This window comes from Rhinolophus hipposideros, assembly GCF_964194185.1.
Source record: "Rhinolophus hipposideros genome assembly, chromosome: 12".
Lineage (NCBI taxonomy): Eukaryota > Metazoa > Chordata > Mammalia > Chiroptera > Rhinolophidae > Rhinolophus > Rhinolophus hipposideros.
The window spans coordinates 51,600,015-51,620,902 of record NC_138058.1 but is presented as its reverse complement, the minus strand read 5'-3'; the positions used below and the strand labels follow the sequence as shown (position 1 = coordinate 51,620,902).

The following is a 20,888-nucleotide window of genomic DNA, read 5'->3' as shown; positions in this document are numbered from 1 at the left end:
TAACAAGTCACATTTGGCGCTATTCAGTTTTTTCAGGAATTATCCAGTTATTTAAATCATTTCTTTGCTAGACTTGGTTACAGAAAAACAGCCCATATTTCCTTTTTTTTTTTAATTAAATATGCTCTAGATGAGGTTTTGTAAAAGGGCTCAAATATATAGTGATAGAAGGAGCATTGACTTTGGGTGAACATACAATGTGATATAGATGATGTATTACAGAATTGTACAACTGAAACCATGTAACTTTACTAACAATCGTCACCCCAGTAAACTTTAATTTAAAAAGAGTCTAATGCCATTTGATCTTTAAATTGCTTCTACCTAATTGCTTTTAAATACTTTTTTAAGCAACTCTATTAGAAAACTTCTTAGAAAGGAGGGACAAATGCTTAAACTACTTCGTAAAAAGCTTACCAACACACTGCCTATCTTTTTTATCTTCAAACATGTGGGACATCCTACACTCTGCTAAGATCCCCCCCCCATTCTTCAAGTTCCTCTTCCATGAAATCTTCCTCACTAGCACACAGTAATTTCTACTTCTGAAATTATAAACTTAATGATCAACTTTACTCACAAATATGCCTAAGGTCTATCTGATCTCCATCTACATGAAAGCTTAGAACAGAGGTCTGTTCCACACTTTTCTACAGTAGGTATTCATTACAAGCAACTGAAAAGCCCTTTTATAAGGTAGGTGCTCAATATCTTAACTGATAATATCAAAGGAAAAAAGCTAGTTCTTTGTCTAAGTATGGTCCTCTATCTGCTTGCCCTCCTTCACCGCTTCACTCCCCCAAAGAAAACTAATCCCTAGCCCCTTCAAATTCTCCTTTACCCTGAAGAGAAGAGATGATAACTTTCTTTGTATACTCAATACATGCCAAGTGCTTTTACGACATTATCTTTTAATCTTAAACTTCTAAAGTAGGTTTTTTCAGTTAAGGAAATTGATGTTTGGTGGTGGTGGCAATTTGAATCCAGCTGCTAAGCCTGGAGCTCCTACCACTCTACTGGACAATGAAGCAGAAGCCCATCCTGAGGCATTAAAAAGAGACAGGAATAAACAATCGATAATCTCACAAAGAATTTAAAAGTTTTTAAAATTTTTTTATTAAAAAAAAAAAAACTCCAGTAGCATATCTAAAGATTCAGAAGAGACTGACACTAAGTTAATAAATTGAAAAGTTGCCAATTTATTTAAGAAAAACTCTCATATGGAACCATTTTAAATGTTTTTAAACATACTATTCCCCCCAAACACCCCACAAAATTAAAAAGCAAATATGAAAAGAATTTCTTGTATGCAAAAGAGCTTTTACAAAACATAAGAGAAACACTGAGATGGTCAAATAATACAAAAATGTAATTAATAGAAAGAATTCACATTCAGTTATATTAAAATTTCAACATAAAGTGTAATCAAAGAAATGCAAACTAACAGTAAGATCCCTATTTTTACCTAAGTGTTGTTATTTATTTTAAAATAACACCCACTTGTAAACAAAGATATTTGTAAACAAGCACAAACCTAATCCTAATGGGAAACAGAATAAATGGATACAACTTTTTGAAACGGATTTGTTGATGTATGGCTTCAGTTTTGAAAATGTATATGCCATTCGACCCAGAAATCTAAATTTTAAGACTTTATCTTAAAGGTCAAGATTTATCTACAAAGATACTCAGCCAGCATTATTCACAAGAAATAACCCCATATCTAAAAGGAGGATCAGCTTACCATATTTTGCTGTGTGTAATGCGCACTTTTTTGCCCAAATTTAAGGGAAATTTAAGGGAAAACTAAGGATGTGCATTATACATGGATAGTACAAATTCGGTATCTATATAAATGTTTTTAATTTTTATTTATGCTTATGAGTTAAAAATGTAAGTCTAGAAATCAATAACGATATCCATATGCAAAATACCCTGAATACGATAATCGATTTTGTTAAATTTATGACGAACTTGTAACAACGAAGAGTTCTTGGTATTCTATGATGTGTAAATATCATAAATGTTACCGGTATATAAAATTTCTTGTACCTTGTCTCTGTTTTTTTTATGTTGTGTAATTATTTGTTACATAAAATATCTTGTCCCATAATATGTTAAAAAATAAATGCTAAAATTCCTTTATAATACAAAAAAACAAGTACCTAAAGGTAAACAAATAAAAATTTGAATTAAAACAAGATTTTTCCCCTGAAAGTGTGGACCAAAAACGTAGGTGTGCATTATACACGGGAGTGCATTATACATGGCAAAAGACGGTTAGTACTTAAAAAATCATGTTGCAGAAATTATTTAATCACATAGGGTAATACAATATGAAATAAGAAAGTAAATTACAGTAAGATCCCAATTTAGGAAAAATGAAATTATGCATTTAGAAAAGGATGTAAACTAAAAGATGAATACTAAAATGTTAGCAGTGGTTATCACTAGTTGTTATGATTTTCACTTTCCTTTTAATTTTATTTATTGGGGTGACAATTGTTAGTAAAATTACATAGATTTCAGGTGTACAATTCTGTATTATATCATCTATAAATCCCATTGTGTGCTACCACCCAGAGTCAGTTCTCCTTCCATCACCATATATTTGATCCCCTTTACCCTTATCTCCCACCCCCCACCCCTCTTACCCTCTGGTAACCACTAAACTATTGTGTGTCTATGAGTTTTTGTTTCTCATTTGTTTGTCTTGTTCTTTTGTTGTTCGTGGTTTATATACCACATATCAGTGAAATCATATGGTTCTCTGCTTTTTCTGTCTGACTTATTTCACTTAGCATTATACTCTCAAGATCCATCCATGTTGTCACAAATGTTCCCACATCATCTTTTCTTACCGCCGAATAGTATTCCATTGTGTATATATACCACAACTTCTTTTTTTTTTTTATTTATTTATTAGTTTCAGGTGTACAAGACAAGGTAATACTTAGACGTTCATCATTTATATCCCACACACTGTGAACCCCCCTCCCCCCATTCACTATCCCTCCGACCTCACACTGAACCATCACATTATATATATAAAATTATAGTTGGCATTCATTAATGTTTAGCTTCTGGTGTACAATGCCATGATCAGGTATCCACAGTATCCCTGAGGATATACCACAACTTCTTTATCCATTCATCTATCGAAGGACATTTTGGTTGTTTCCATGTCTTGGCCACCCTAGACAAAGCTGCAATGAACACTGGAGTACAGGTGTCTTTATGGATAAATGTTTTCAGATTTTTTGAGTAGATACCCAGGAGAGGGATGGCTGGGTCATATGGTAATTCTATTTGTAATTTCTTGAGGAACCTCCACACTGCCTTCCATAGCGGCTGCACCAGTCTGCATTCCCACCAACAGTGTATGAGGGTTCCTTTTTCTCCACAGCCTCTCCAACACTTGTTACCATTTGTCTTGTTGATGATAGCCATTCTGACTGGGGTGAGGTGGTATTTCATTGTGGTTATTTGCATTTCTCTGATGATTAGTGATGTTGAGCATTTTTTCATGTCTATTCCTTTTTAATTTATTTGTGTTTTCCAAGTGTCTACAAAGATTTATTGCTTTTCAAAAAAAGATTAAAACTTTTACAACCAAGTATGAATTACCATATTACTCTATTAAATAAAGAGCTGCAGTCATAAGCCCTGTTCAATTATGAGTATATCTGCAACTTAAAGGCAGTAAATTTCTATCTTAATATCCAGTTGTAAGACATTCGGCATCAGCTACATTGTTGAACCCTCCCTCCACCTTCTAGCCTATTTTAGAAATTGAGAAACAATATCCAAATGCACTGCCATTTTCCTACAATAAAAAGCCTCTACTCAACTCTACACAAAAAATTGACATAGCCAATTCATACTGTCCTATCTATTTTAAAATAAAGTGTTAATGAAAAGAAAACAGCAATTTCTGAGATCTGATTAATAACTGTCTTCAAAAAAAATGTAAGAGCAAGGGTGATTTTCCTATCAAAATTTCTCTCTGAAATATTCAAAAAGCACCCCCCATTCTGATAAAAGTGAACTTAATCCAACTTTTAATATCTCATAAACCCACTCACTCAAATATGAAAAGAACAGCTTCTTTAGTGTGCCAATTTCAACCCCTTTAAAGAGAGTCTTTATGGAAGGCTTTAAAGCTTCTATAGTGCCTTCACAGATTATTATCTATTTAATAAAAAAAATTTTAAGATCTGTAAGTTTGCTAGGGTAGGTATTAACCACCATGAAAGAAAAAATATTACCAAGCTAGTATTAAAATCCAAACCTCCAACCTAAATCCATTCTAAAGGTCACAGGAAGTTTATAGAACTCAAAAGTCCTTAGTTAAAATAAGTATATTCTAATCTAATCACTACCCAGGACTTTACTATAAATGATTACATGAAGGGAAAAAGCTTTTTATGGGAGTCACGATTACTGTGATTTCAAGTCAATCATTTTTTTAGGCATTCTTGTGCATAACAGACCCAAGTTAGATTTTGTATTTACTGTTTGAAAAATCAATACTCTACTTGGAAATTGCCACGACCTTAACTAAAAAATTGATTCATACTGAATCATGTAATTGACATAATTTCAGAAGACTATTTTGCCACATGATTAAGTGATTCTCTAAAACGCAAGTTTATTAAAATGAAGACAGCTGAGAAGCATGCTTATTTTTATCTTATAAAAACTGAACAATGGCCTTTTAAATCAACTACTTTACAAGTTAATTTTTATTTCAAAGTCTCATCTTTGGATAACCACACATTATAGTAAAAACTATCATCAATAGAAAGTTTGCCAATGGGTTAAGCATTTTTATCACATTTAATACTCACAATAACCGTAATCATAAACCCATTATGAGTATTTTACAGATAACGTTACAAAATTTTAATTTGCCCAAACTAAACCTTTGTCCACATTACAGGAAAAAAAAATTAGAAGACAATTTCTGATTGCAAATATAGACATAAATTAACACAACTAGTCAAATTAGCGCTTCTTACATATGTGCAACTCTGTCTTACACAGATTTGTAATTTACAGCACTTGTGCCCTGTCATCTCATCTGTATCCCACAATAGCCCTGTTATGGGATTATTATCACAACTATATGTGAGGGGTTTCAAGGCTCACAATTTAAGTCACTCAGCTTTTGATTCCTCATTCTTTGTCCACTACACAAACTAGCTTGTTTTTCTCTGAGTAAAGAAACATTGTCCCCACAATCTAAATATTGTGCAATAAAAAGATAAAATGTATTACTAGAGATCCTAGGTAGCCATCTTTCGTCAGTCACCTATTTCACCAACAAATTATTAGAGTTACTGGTTATTTTGATGCCAATCAAATAAATACAAGTTGCATGAATAATTTTTATTAAGCTTGTACCTTAGCAAGGCAATCCCCTGGATTCCACTGCTACTAGCCAGAAGACTACAAGCACCGTCAGTCAGAAGTGCACACTATCTCCTTGGGAATACAGAGGATGTATAGTCTTTCATGACTTACCAGTGGTTTGTAACACATATCATCTGCCCAGAAAACCAACTACCTTACAGCCATTTGCTCCAGAGTAGGCAGCGAGGGTGTCTACTTTTGTGTACACGTTTCCACAAAAATATACCCCAAGCTTCAAATATGTGTACACCTAAACACAGAGATATGTTTACCAATAACTTGAAAAATCACTTGTAAAATAGTTATCTTGGCCTGGCACTTCTGAACACGTCACTCTTCTCAATGTCCACAACAAGCAAAATTGTTCTACTTCATTACTTCTATATCTACCTTTTCCCTTCCTACTTTAAAATCTCCCACTCTACTTAATGACTTGTTCCATCTTTACTTTTCAACTGCCCTTCTCATTAGTATGATTTCAGACTTCACTCATTCAACGAAGTTTTACCCAGTCATATCTAATTACATGTGATAATTTTCAGTGAAGAAAGGGCCCCTACCATCCTCCAAGTCTGGTGAGGAGCAGTAAGAGTGCTTCTAAGTAGTAGTTTCTGTGACTGTAGAAAAGTCACAATCACTCCCTCCAATGGGAATAACTTCATTCCCTCACAGGAAGGTTTTAGGAAATGGAATCAAAGCAAGATTTTTAATGTGCTTTATAAAGTAGCAAGTATTATCTTACTGTCATCATATTTTCCAGTTTGAAGTTTTCCTGCTATACATTTTAAAGCTATTAAAAAAAAGCCCTCATTCGTCTGTATGTGGTGAGGAAGAGTAAAGAACAGGAAGAAACTTACATGAGTAAGCAATTCATCGGGGGATCAAGTTTAGTTATTCTATATTCACAACTATCTTTCTTAAGTTAAATAATGGTCAATAAAGTAAACAACACACCTGGGCTTTCAAACCCCGATATGGCTACACAATTAGACTACAGTACCACTACACTTTAAAAAAGGAAAAAAAGAAAGCTGTTTCCCAGCGTGGGTGCCTGAGAAAACCTTCTTCTGGAAAGCTGTAAATTACCATTACAAAAAAGTTTAACTTCTATTCCCATCCCTTACATTTCTGGCTCTTAACTTGAAGGAGAACCTGCCAAAAGGCTTCACTTACAACTGTGTGTCAACAGGTCTTCCAGTTGAGCATAAACAATTTATTTTTAATGTATATTGGTACTAAGTCTCAAAAATTTTTAAATGTCTTGACTTACAGCACCAAAAGGTGACAGTCTTCCGGGTACTCTCAGCAACTGCTTAATATCAGACACCTGGACAAAGCACGATTTTAGAAAAGTTCTAACAATTTCAAGAAAGCTTTCACTTGTGAATATTCAAAAACTTTACCCTATGGTTAAAACGCCTGCAGTAAACTAAAACAGAATCCCAAAAAAGGCGCATTTGACTTGAAGGCTAGAATCTCATATTGATTTGTGGTTTATTTTCCTTATAATAAATCTCTTTACTGTACGGTAGCTCCTTCTTCCCCAAATAAAGAATTTAAAAGGATTTCAAAACACTTGACTAAATAGGTTTAATCACATCCACAAATTCCTATCATCTAACAAAGTCATTAAAATGAGTGTTAGGCTTTATAAAGATCCTATTCCTAAAAAAGAAAAGAAAAACAAGTAAGCATTTTTCTTCAGAGACGCAAACCATCTTCCTAAGACTAAACTACTGTAGCGGCACCTGACTCACTCCAGCTTAGCTCTTCAACTTTACTTATTCAGAAAGCAGAGGGAGACAAAGAGTTTCTAAAATAAGGAGTCCCTATTCATTGACAGCCTGTTTGCTGATTTATAACACAAATCTTAACAAGTTTATTTGGTTTTTAATGTAATAATGGGTAATCAGCAGACTGTTTTAAGCAGTCATTTGATAGGAATGACTATCAAGTGAAGTCTAACCACAGGAAAAGAAAAAAAAAAGACTAAAATCTGTGAGCAGCATACAGCATTTAATAAATGCTGAGCCCTATTTATCAAGTCTTAAAAATCACATCTCTTCTCAATGTACCACAGCATAAAAATTTTAATAACCATGCCTGAGTCATAAAGTTATGCTTTTCCTGCTTAGGCAAGTACATAAAACACTCTGAAACTACATCTATCTAATAGTTACCTTAAAAAGATAGATTAGATAGACAGACAGATAGATAGATAGATAGATAGATAGATAGATAGAGGAGCACCACACACCCCTTAGGGTCCTCGATTAGATACGTTAAGATATAGATTAAACAGATGAGACAAATTAGATAGGTAGATAAATAAAAAGCACACACAAGCCTTAGGGTCCACAAAACCGAAATGAATCCATCAGCATTCCAAAACAATCACTTGCGAGTTCCAACCAGAAGACAACTAAGGCAAAACCTTATTTCTGTACTAGTCGTTTTTCCTATGCAAACAGTTCTGCCAAGTGCTTTGTTTGGTAGCAAAACAAGCTTTATTTCCTGTTCTCTCTCCCTTACCTACAGTCTGTCATCCCCGCTGACATACGCTCCAGGTCCAAGGGTTACCACGACTGATGAAGTGCATTTCGCGTCAACGTCTCTAGTACAGTGAGTCTTCACGGTTAACACTTGATCAAAACGTGTTACATTTCATCTCACAGAATCAGACTGTGGACGGAGAATTCTGAAAACCCAAGTTCCTATTTAGCGCAGTAACTCTGACCTATGCCGTGGCCGCGCTTACCTAACCGTAAGCCTTGACCACGCATAAGCCTCTGAAAACCTGTACGCCTCTAAGTACCCATCCAACGTCTCCATCAGGATTTCAGGCGTTCCATTCGCACCAGCGTGAAAGATCAAAGGCTAACCTCCTAAAAATAGGGGTGTTATCAGCGAGAGGGACACACCACCCTCCGCTGCCAGCCAGGCGCGTCTCCGAGGGGGCAGTGGTTTTCCTCGGACACGTACAGTAAGCACTCAATTCAGCAAAAGCCGGGGGCAAAGGGTCAGGTGACTTCACAGCAGGGCCACTTTCGGTCCGATCGGGCCTCCGCGGTCGGAGTGCCTCGTACACGGCTCCTCACGCCAGTTTGACAACTACACCTACACTCGCATCCCAGCCGCGCGCCAGCCGAGCGGACGGGTCCAGGGCCCCAGACGGCGCGCGCCCGGCCCGGCTCCGGCCTGCGGACGGCGCTTCTCCCCTGGAAGGCTGTCCCGGGAGCTCTCCGACTGGGCAGCGCGGCGTCCGCTCCCCACCGCGCGCCCCGCGTCCTCCTCCTCCGCGGGGCCCATCTCGTCCTGCAGGGTTACCGCTGCCTCCCCTTCCGCGCGAGGCACCGAGGGCAGCAAGCGCCCGCCGGCGGACAGGTGGTCCTGCGGCGTCCGCGGCGCTCCCGGAGCTCCCGGAGCGACCGCGCCGCCGACCACCCCGCGCCCAGCTCCGCGGCCCGGGCACAAGGCCGCCCCCTCAGGTCGGGGCGGACGCGGCGGCAGCCACGCGGCGGACGGACAGGGGGCCGGGCCAGGCGCAGAGGCGCGCGCCGCCCGTTCGCCCGACAGCTGCGGGAGCCGCGGCCCGCCCTTTCAGGCCGCGCGCGGCGGGGGCACGGGGCGCGGCGGGGACTAGGCCCGGCGGCCAGACGCGGCGGCGGGAGGCGAGCTGAGCCCGCCGCGGACTACGACCCCGCCGCCTGCGGCCGGTGCCCGCGAGCGAGCCCGAGCGGCCCGCGTCCTCTCCCCACCCGGGCTCTGCGGCCTCCGCCCCGCCGGCCCGTACCTAACAGGGTCGTGGACGAGACGTGGTTAACCCCGATGCTGCAGTCGCTGGTCTGCCGCCGGCGCCGCAGCCCCTGGTGCGGCGGCTGCCTCCGCGCTACCTCGTCCCCCTCCGCCATCTTGTACCGATTTAAAATTAACTCCCCACTGACGTCAAACGCCGCCGCCGCTTTATCAACCTCCCGGGAGCCGGCGGGGCGCCGGCGGGTCCTAGCACCGCCCTCACGGCTCCTCCCAGGCCTCCCCACGCCCGCCCCTGTCCCGCCCATCTGCGCTGTGCTCCGCCTCCACCCGGCGGCCGGCCCCTCGGCGTGCCTGGCCTTTCGCTGGGAGGAATCGAAGTGTGCTGATTCCACCGCGCCGCCTTGAGCTCAGGGCCACATCCCCTTAGCTCTGGGCTGGTCTGTGTAAACGCAGAAGGGATCTCCGGAGGACCAAATCCCTCCTTCCCAATTCAGTAACCCAATTCTCTTTACAGCTCTTCTCCATAATCTTCGACTCGTGCCCTGCACGTGAGGTCGCTTTCACACTGCCTTCCTTCTCTCTTTTTTTCTCCCCACCTCCTCCACAGCTATTCCCTTCTTCCCTCCCTACCACCGCCCGCACAAGCTATGGCTTGTGCGCTGCTTTCAAGTCCCTAATGTTGCTTCCCCTCCAGAGACCATCTTATGGTTTGTTTGCAATAGCTCCCATCTACTTATGAGACCCTTCCCCTATCTTTTTAACTGTGCATACCCTTGCCCTCCCGCTCCTAGCATCTTGCAGTGGCAAGCCAGAAAGCACTTTCATCGGAAAATGAATGGTATCAGGTTGCTGCAAAAGTAATTGCGGTATAAAAGGTTAAAAATAATTGCAAAAATCGCAATTATTTTTGCACCAGCCTCATTGCAGGTCCTCTTCTAGCTGTGACGAACTTTCTTGTAGGGATCCGGTGGCATCCTGTAGAAAATTCAGGTCACTTTTTAAAATAAATAGCCTCTGGAGACTTCTGTGAAACATGGTCCCTATTCCTTTGGATTTTTACCACATCAGCAGCTGCATTAGAAATTCCTTTTCTCTGGTAAAGACAGGTGTCCAGATGTCAAAAATCACTGTTTTGTCCAGGTCTTCTCACAAGCCTAAATCTGCCAGCCTTCATCCTGCATGATCTCTAGAAAAGCGTTGGTGTCGTGAAAGCTTGCAGGGTGCCATTCTAGACGGGGTTGTGTTGGGCTGTCTATTCACCTGTTTTCTGTCTTTATGGAAAGGGATTTGGAGCTCCTCCCGGACTTCCTAACCCCTGCATCCTGATTCCATGCCCTTGGGGAAGCCTAAGCCCCAAGCCATAAGCCTTGCTTGATGTTGGATTTCCTTTCACAATCTCCCTATGTGGCACCTATTTAATATTGTCCAGTCTGTTTTATGCAAGGTATCATCTTGGGCATGAGGGAAGATATAAAGACGAGTACTTTTGCCATAAAAAAATAAACTTCCAGTTCAAAGTATCAGTTAACTTAGCACTGAGTACACCCCATCAGAGACCACCCCCCCCCAGAAAGTTAAGGCTGCACCAATTGGCCTCCTAACTGGTGTCCTTTCTACTACAGTAGTCCCCCCCTTATCCATAGGGATATAGTCCAAGACCCCCAGTGGATGTCTGTAATTGCAGATAGTACCAAACCCTATATATACTATGCTTTTTCCTGTACATACCTATGATAAAGTTTAATTTATAAATCAGGCAGAGTAAGAGATTACAACAATAATAATAAAATAGGATAATTATAACAATATACTGTAATAAAAGTTATGTGAATGGCTTTGGGGCCATTATTAAACAAAATAAGGGTTACTTGAACATAAGCATCTAAACCAGTGCCTGGTATATTACAGAGCCTCAAAAAATATCTGTGGATATGAATGAATGAATGAATGAATGAATGAATAAATAAATAAATAAATTACACTTTCAATTCTACCAATGATTCACCTAATGTTTCCAAACCTCAAGGTCCTCATTTTTTATTACTAACTATATAACAGGATTCTTATGCAATCAAATTGAATAATGTATCAATAGTGTTTTCTTGACTGTAAAACAGCTAACATTTATGGACTACTTACTGTTCCAGGCACTGTTCAAAGTACTTTTCATATGTTGTCATTTAATCCTTACAATAATCCTAAAAGGTAAATGCTATTGTTATTCTAATCTTACAGATGTAGAAACTGAGGTGCCAAGAGGTTAATAAAACACTACATGGCAGGACTGGTATTTGAAAGCAGGCAATCTGGGTCCAGAGCTTATGCTTACATCTGTTGTGATTGGTGTTCATCTTATAGGTTGTGAATTCCTAGAGGGCAGAATCCATAGTAGGTACTTTGGGATTCTGCCTTGAGTTAGTGTAAATTTTATTAAAAGCTATTTCTGGCAAATAAACAACTTAAATTTTTTTTAATCCTATTAATACATGGGCTAAAGACATTCACAGAGAATTCAAAAAAAGTTATAAAAACGGAACTTAAACATATAAAAAATGTTTAGTTTCACTCATAATAAGAAAATGCAAATTAAAACAACACTGAGATACTATTTCTCATCCATCATGTTGGCAAAAATTCAAAAGCTTACAATTAAACTTCGTTGGCAAGGATGTGGGAGAAAACAGGCATTCTCATACATTGCATTCTCATTGGGAATGCAAAATGCAACAATCCATAAAGAGAGGAATTTACCAATATCCAACAAACTGTATTTGCATTTACACTTTGACCTGCCAGTCTCACTTCTGGGCATTAACTCTGAAGATACAACTCCAATAATACAAAAACATACATTTGTACAAGGTTATTTACTGCAGCATTATTTGCAATTGCAAAATATTAGTAACTATCTATATATCCAAACATAGGTGATTGGTTAAATACTCATGATGGAGCACTTGGTAATTGTAAAAAAAAAAAAAAAAAAAGGAAGATCTCTATGAACTGATATGGAATAATTTCTAAGAGTTTAAAAAACCAAACTACAAAAGAGCATATATAGCATGCTATCTTTTGTGTGAGAAAGAGAAATAAGAAAACATACATATATCTACTTAACTGTCAAAAAAGAAATTCAGGTTAAACAGAAAACAATAAAGTTAGTTCCCTCCAAGGAATAGGGTGATGGATGATAAGGGAGAAGGAAGACAGAATGGAGTGACACTTCTCTGAATGTACCTTTTTGTACAGTGTTGACTTTTGGAGAAAAGGGGGCTCCTGCTGGCCATATTTGAATTGTGTTCTACATGATCAAAAAATAAAATTAAATCAACAGAGTTGGGAAGTGGGTACTAAAACTGAAAGCAAACTAAATAAAGATCTTGACAGTATTTTAAATGAATAACCTAACAACACTGAAGAGGAAAAAAGATACCCAACTAATCCAAGTAATTTACAAACAGAGGATTGGACTATAAGTATTTCTCAGTCTTGGTCAGGGTGGAGGGAGAACATCAAACAAATCCTGAAGTCTTTTTAGTAAGCTTGTTTTTGTAGCAGCATGGACAAAGCAATTCTGAACCTATTTTAGATGTACTATAGAATTGAACAAGTGAGTAAATATCCTGATACTTTTGAGAACTAGAGTTCTCGATTGAGAAGAAAGGGCATACAAATAATGAAAGGGGGGAGGCAAAATGAACCCTATGGGATGGATTAAATTGGAGGTATTGATATGAACCAAATATTTATCAAATATGTATAGGTATATGTGTGTGTTCATGTGTACAGATGTATGCATACACAGATATATTGCCTAGCTCTGTCTATAGAAAAGAACTACAGCAAAGACACCCAGGTAGCAATGATCATACGTAGTGTCCAGTCCTGGTCTCTAATGCCATTCCCTACTAAATAGGAACAGGAGTCCTTAGAGGCTGATTCTAGTGCTGGAGCAGGGTTGGTATAAGATGAACCAAGAGCATCATCTTTGTGGCAGAAATTAAGGAGGGACTCAAAATATAGTGGGGCACATCACAAAGACACATAAGTCAGCTTGAAATGGCTCCCACTGGTCAAATTTGGAACAATACAATTTGAGCAACAAAACAACTAAGAACAATTATGAATTATAGGTCTTTGGGAAAATAGCATCTATGAGTCTATACCAATGATTGATTGATAGATAGATAGATAGATAGATAGATAGATAGATAGATAGATAGATAGACAGACAGATAGACAGACAGACAGACAGACAGACATAGATACAGATGTGAAGGGAGGACTCTTGTTTACAGTAGAATGCTGAGGGTAGACTGGTAAAAGTGAAGAAAATACTAGAGCTGGAAAATCATCAATTTGCAACCGTGATAACAAAGATTGGTTCTGACCATCAATGTCATAAAAGAAAAAGAAAGGCTGTGGAAGTGTTCTAGATCAAAAGGCTAAGAGATATGACAACTCACTGCAATATCTAATCGTAAACTGGATCCTGTACTGGGGAGGAAAATGCTATAAAGGACACCATAGAATCCAATGACAAAACTGGAATATGGATGGTAGATGAAAGTGTCACATCAGTATTACGTTATCTGAAGTTGATAACTGTACTATTGTTATGTATGAGCATATTCTCACGTATATAAAATACATACTGGAGTATTTTAGGGGAAAGAGCCAGGATATATGCCACCTTCTCTCAAATGGTTTAGAAAACTTTATCCTAACATTAAAATACAGTGGCAAACTGAAAACAAATCCCAAAATAAGTGTACTCGACTTATAGCCAGAACCTCATTTTAACTGATGGAGCACTAATGAACTTGACCCAATCACTGGCTTCTCTCGGGGGATTCTGCAGGCTCCTCTCATTGACATCAGGGGTAATCCTTGTAGGATCCTAGATGTGGGTGCATGCGTCTCTAACGCAGCCGTGTGTGTGTGTGTGTGTGTGTGTGTGTGTGTGTGTGTGTGTGTGTGTGTGTGTGCGCGCGTGCGTGCGTGCGTGTCTTGAAAGGCAATTGCTCCATGTGGAACATTTTGGGCCGATGGGCTTCCACCTGAGCTTGCTGTTCAATATTCGGTGTCCATTTTTCTCTAGAGCAAAGGACAGCTGTCCCTCATGAATGCAAGAGGGAAATGCCCCTTCCAACCCATAAGCATCCTCAGAGGTAATGACTGGAATTGGGACACGTGATCATCAGTATCACTTTATGAAAAGAACACCAGCTTCGGGGTTCAGACCCCAGCTCTCCCCCTTGGTTTTATGACCTTGAGAAAGTTGATTAACCTCTCTAACCCCATATCCTCCGCTGTAATGGTCTCCTAACATTTTTGTCAAGATGTTTAAAGATAATGTAGACAAAATATTTAGCCCAGTGACTGGTACACGGCAATAAATAATAGCCGTCATGATTACTGCTCCAAACAAGTCTAAGAAGACGCTGAAGAGCAGGAGCAAATTAAAAATAATAATACCTGTTCCTAATTTCATTTAGTCTATAAAATACCTCTATGAAGCAAGGATTATTGGCATCATCAGCTTTTACAGAAGAATAAACTGCACCTTTAAAAGCTTATATCATTTGTCCAAGACCACATGACAAGTAAATTGAGATTTGCAGTTCTGTCTGCCTCCAGAGTCTATAATCTTAACCGTTTATCTCCAGAAAGCACACTGGTCTTGAGGCTGGGCACTGCACACTCTATAATCGTAAGAACCATTTATGAAGACGATGAAGTAGCTAGAAACAGCTTCTGGGTGTCCAGGAGGTCATTTCAGATAGCTGGAGTGGAGGCCAACACTCAATCCAGGACAACGGTCCCCATGAGCACCGTGACTCACACTCATCGAGATGCAATGAGAGCAGCTGCTTGAAGATCGACTTCGGTGGAATTCACAGGTATCTCGTAGTCGCTATAATAGTTTAGTGGAGGGAGCAACAAGCATCCAAACCCGTGAACTGGACTCGCTTCAGTACATTTCAAACAGCAGGTAAAAACTGGTTTTTAAATTAAGATCGCTGACAGGAACTCTTTGGGAACTCTGTCCTAATCTTGAACACTTTTGCAAAAATAATCATGAAGGAGTGAGTGTAGCCACTAGGGCACAGAGAATGTGCTTGTAGCTGGAAGCAAACATTGTCAAGTGCTTTGGACTCTTCTGAGAACAGGGTAGTGAATGATATCCACCCCAGACAAACTTACAGACACACCTACTGTCCTCCCCATGAACCCCCTCCCTCAGGAATGCCTTTGAGGTCAGTGGAAAATCCACACTTCACAGAAGGAACTGCATATTTTAGTCTCTTTTAAGATTAAGGCAATATTTACATTGGCTTTATTACATCAACATATTTTATTTGTAACGGGAGAGCAGCCAAATCTTTCTTTCTCATACCCAAGCCTAATTCCAAACTCCCAAAAGCTGACTGGCTAGCTGACAGACAAAACACACCAAGTTGACAATGCCCTTAGATGTAATCGTCCTTGTTGTAACTTCTTAATTCTTGAATTCACTGCCACTAGAGGAGTTTCATTATATTTTGAGGGTTAAACCTGCACCTCATCTCAAACACTTCCAACAGCTCCAGGCCATTTCTCCCCTCCCTCAATATTCTTGGCTTCTCTCTTCAAATATAAACACTTAGATTGTGATTTCCCTCCATTTATTTCTCACAACAGTTCTTTGCTCAAGTTGAGATATCAGTGGGTAATGCTACTACCCCCGATCTGCCTGGCAAATATTTATCTTTCAAGCTTGTCCTGATCGCCATCCAAGAAAGTGAGATATTATCATAAGACATAATGAAATGATTGTGTTTTAACACATTATGTTTTGGGGTAATTTGTTATATACAGCAATAGGTAACCAGAATGCATGCACATGGTGTAATAATAATGTATAAACATATGTGTAGTAAAAGTGTAAACAAACACAAAGCAATAACAAACCCTAAATTCAGAATATCACTCATTACTAATGTTACTTGTTTGCTTCTGCTGTCTGGAATAGTGGTTTTTGTCATTGTGTTATTTTATTTGAAAGTGATACAAATGATAAAGGGCATTTGCTTGCAGGACACATTGCCACAGGCATGCCCAAATATCCATTGGTGACCCCTGTAAATTAGACTCTTGGCCATGCAGCTCCCATCAGGAGCAGATCCAGGATTTGTGAGGCCAAAGGCATCTACAAATTTGGGGAACTTCTTCAAGAAAGTAAATTATGAATCAAAATTAGACGTGAAAGTAAATATTTATTTAGAGTGAGAAATCACAAATTTTACAGAGCTAACACCACCAACATACAGAAAAAACATTTTTATTGATTAAATTCATGGTACCCCTCTCTAATACATTTTTTCTGAATTTTTTGGCCGCATAGTCTTTGATCGGCTCTTCAGGTTACACCAATTCTGAAGAAAAAAATGACGATTTAGTTTTTCCTTTGGCATAGTTAATAAAGTTTTTCTTTATGGACAGCTTAGAAAAATCTCAGCTTCATAACAATTTTACTGTTGGCGTCATGTAAACTTATGGTTATTGTCAAATATGGGGATATCTCTATCAGGTCTCTTTCATGTAGGAGCTCCAGATTTCAGGGCATATCAAGTTTTCTTTTCAGTGACTAATCTCAGATACACTTTAAATTGAAAATGCATGGGGCATTTTTAATTATATATATTGCATTTTGCAATAGATTTCTTAACAGGAGAGAAATTCCATTTTTAATCATCGTTGATGTAGACAAAATCCTCCTTTTACAGTTTTACCCATATAGCGATTGGAAGAATTTTCTATAGACTAGTTTCTGGCTCCATGCTTTTCAAACATTATTTTCCCTCCAATCACCACATACATAATGTTGGTGCTGGGTACTATAGGACAGTCTTACTTCTGACTTTGTACATGTTCCTATCAAGTTTGAGTCTGAAAACACAGGAATAGAGACAAAGGGTATGTGGGTTCTTGTCTGTCCTTTTAGGGTGTATATCCAGGAAGCCAATGCTAAATACCGGGGGTGCCAAAAAAAATGTATACACATGACTTGTATTCATCTTTTGTTATCGGTATATATTGAGTATTACAATTTTAATACATTTTTTTCCTTTCTTAAAATGTGTAAACATTTTTTGGGCACCCTGTGTAGATTGAAGGGAAAACAGAAAGCGAAGGGGAGTTTATGCTCCTCTCCCCATTTAGAACTCAGGGAGGGAACTGCCCCACAGAGTGTTCTTGCTCCTTCAAGAAATGGTCACAGCAGATTAAAACCAATGGTGCATAGGAGCTAGGTGGAAATGGGCCTTATTTATCCCTTCTGAGCTTCTCTTAGCTGGTCCTGGAGGGCACCACACATGCCATGGAGGAGTAGGAAGACAGTTGAGTTGGGAACTAGAGGTCTTTGTTATGAGTACAGAGCATTCAACCTAAGTCAGACATTGAATGAATATTGTAGGTGAGATTCAGGCAGGTACGCCACATTAGGGTGACCTGGATCAGCAAAAAAAGAGTGTCGGGTCCTGGACCACAACAAAGAACAAAGCACAGGCAGGTCAGCTCCAACTCCACGGAAAGTGGAACATGCCCAGGGACCAGATTAGCCATGGCACCTCACAGCAGAGCCCAGCGAGGCCCCAGACAAGAGTCCCAAATTCCTGGCATGTATCCCAGGCCCCCTTTCTTTGCCAGGTGGTCACCCAAGTAAACTTTCCACTCTGTCTGCAACCCTGTTCCTTTTACTGTGTTTTCCTGAAAATAAGACCTAGTCGGACCATCAGCTCTAATGCATCTTTTGGAGCAAACATTAATATAAGACCTGTTCTTATTTTAATATAAGACCAAGTATAATATAATATAATACCGGGTCTTATATTAATTTTTGGTCCAAAAGACGCATTAGAGCTGATGGTCCGACTAGGTCTTATTTTCAGGGAAACACGGTACTTTTGTTCTGGGAGGGAATAGAAACAATGGTATCAGAATTTGATTTTCAAGTCACAGGGGAAGATCCCTGGAATCTACTATTAATACTTACAACAACATCAAACATTGATCAGGTACTTAGACATGTCTGGTAATTCATATTATCATAATGAGATAATATATACACAAAAGTCGGAACTATGTATAATATACTAATATACTATGTACATTATAGTACTTTTTTTCAGTTAAGCTTCACAATAACTTGTAAAACAGAAATACTATTACTATGTCCATTTTACAACAAGAAACCTGAAGCCAAGAGAAATTAAATAATTTGCCCAAGGCTACCCAGCTTATGAAATAAGGGAGCTGGGCTTTGAACACAGCGATACAACTTGGGCTTTCACTCTGGGAATGACTAAATTCTATTTTCCTGGAGCAGCTTGAGGAACTCCAGCTAAATGATACCAATAGCTCCTTGGGGTCGACCTGATTATCCCCTACCACAAGTCTCTTTCATGTCACCAGGTGACATCAATGGCGATAAAGTCATCCCTGCTCCAGTGTATTAAGTGTAGGCTGCTTCTCAAATCCAAGGCTCAAACTGCTTTGGCAGAGGGCATGTGTTGCTGAAGAAGCAGTGCACATCGGCCATCACTCACTGGACAAGCTGGCAGCAGCCAACCATGCCCTCCGTCTTGTACCCATTCTCTGCTGCATGCCAGAAGTCTCTGGGGCCCCTTAAAGGCATACTCACTCCCCACACAACCATGTGGTACCTATTTTAATCCATGGAAATTCATCCTTAGAAATAACCACGCTTGCTATGCAGCAGCAGGGGTCCAGACTGTAATTCTGACACTGTGACAAGAATCCTTGAAAACGTCTTTAACCTTTATGTACTTTCATTTCCGCAAAACTGAAGGAGGTGCAGCATACCACTATCATTTTTAGGCTGGTTTGTTTGTTTTTTTCTTGGGCAAGTATTCATGTTCAATGTACTTCTCTGCCCAGCGTTGCCATCTCCTCCAACACCTCCCTCCCTTCAGCATCTGCTTTCCTTAGAGCTCTTGAAGACAGAGCCATCTCCTTGCTGGTGCTGACAGTGCCCATGGAGAGCTAGGAGCTGTGCCAAGCATGCAGACTGCTGATGCTTCTAGAACCTCTGGTACACTGGGTCCCACAGCTGTGAAGATGTCATGTAGGGGCCATGAGATCAGCCTCCAGCCATGCTTCGTTCTAAGCAGTTCTGCTTGTGCCTAAAGATTCCCAATGTCTCTCCTGAATAGATACTTTGCCGTTTCTTCCTCTCACCTCTTGCTGAGAATGCCTCAGAGTCTCATGAAGCCAATTCCTTTGTTTCTAGTCTCATTCTTCTCACCGAGGGTCTCCTGCAGCTTCCAAAAGGATAGTCAGCGAACATATGATATGCCCCTCCTCTGCTATTTACCGTTCAGGCCCTACTCTCAACTAATGTTACGGGTCCTACCCCTCAAGGGCACTGGATGTTTTTTTTACCAAACCAACACAAAACAATCTCACTAGTGATAACAACTTGTGCAAAGCTGAAAGGGACTTGAAGGAGAAATGTCCTCACTAACTGTATTTTGGCCCCAGCTCAACAGGGCAAAATTTCCCTGTAACAGATGTTAAAAACAAAAATACTTAAGAATTTTAGCATGGATTAAATATTTTTCTCCTGTTCTTATTTTACATGTGTAACACAAAAAATGTGCGTGTCATGCAGAAAACAGCATTTTTAAGTTTTAATTCATGGGCATATTTAAATCTGAAGGTCATAATTAACAGCAACCTATAACCCATATTCGTACTCTTTCCTCATATATATTTATATTTCATCCTTATCTGATGGTGACTGATAGGATTTATCAAATTCAGGTCAATGAAGAGAAACTATGGGCAGTTCACCATGACTGTAGGTAGGGGATTTGTTCTTTACAAGTTAAGCAGGTGATTCCTCACGATAAAAATTGCAATTGTATAAAAGAACACAGAATCTTTCAGTCTCATATTTTAACAAGGGACACAATGACAGAGTGGTTTTTCATCATGCTTCTGTGAGAACTGAGGAGCTGGTTGCTGTTCTATGGGGAGGTTGATACATGATACATGGCTATTTTCCAAAATTAAGTCAGGAGAGTTCTAGAAAACCACCGAAATTCCAGGTGCACAGCCATTTGCTCTGGGGAGGTTGGGAGGAAAAAAATAACAGTGGAAAGTCAGAAAAAAGGGACAATATGGGATAAAGAAGCTAGTTGTATGCAGTCAAGAATGGGAGAGACCAAAGGGAAATTTGAGTTATGAAGGTGAGAAAATGCCCATTGTGAATCAAGAGGGAGGAAAGAGAAATTAGGCAACAAACATTCAGGAACCAGAAAAAGGAAAATAAATGGAATGTACAGAATCCCATACGAGTCTGAGGAATCTGTATACACTCATTAAATGATGGTGTTCCCAAGCCCCACAAGCAAAGAAATGAAGAATAAGAAGATCCTGGTTTCTACTCTACCCTCTCCAACATCCAGTGAAGCAATCTGGCCAGCTATTCCCTCCTGGGCGGCAGGCATGGGGAGAAGGATGCAGGCAACAAAGGTAGGAGGGAAATATAAAGGACAATAGCAGCACATACTCATATTGTAATAGAGGAGAGAGTTGGGAGGTGCTGCTGGGGAGACTTGAGAGATAAATGTAGGGTCTACCATGAGCTGGGGATCTATGTGGTAGCCTGCAATGGGCTTGGAAGTAGTGACCATAAATTCTTAGGCATA

General features: G+C 39.7%; 1 protein-coding gene across 6 annotated transcripts in view; it reads right to left on the bottom strand.

Moving 5' to 3' along the window:
* ATL2 (atlastin GTPase 2) overlaps positions 1-20,888 on the bottom strand; it is an 86,773-nt gene that overhangs the window by 43,639 nt on the left and 22,246 nt on the right. For 3 of the 6 annotated variants that reach the window (XR_013994569.1, XM_081067873.1, XM_081067872.1), the window contains exon 1: positions 9,209-9,350. The exons of 1 other annotated variant lie outside the window; for it this stretch is intronic. Coding sequence is in view for 4 of the 5 variants with exons in the window: in XM_081067873.1 (XP_080923999.1) it covers positions 9,209-9,326 (118 nt within the window). In the remaining variant the exon portion in view is untranslated. Of the gene's footprint in view, positions 1-9,208; positions 9,426-20,888 lie in introns of those variants that run through there. 2 more of the 6 variants (XM_081067874.1, XM_081067875.1) reach the window with 2 other exon arrangements.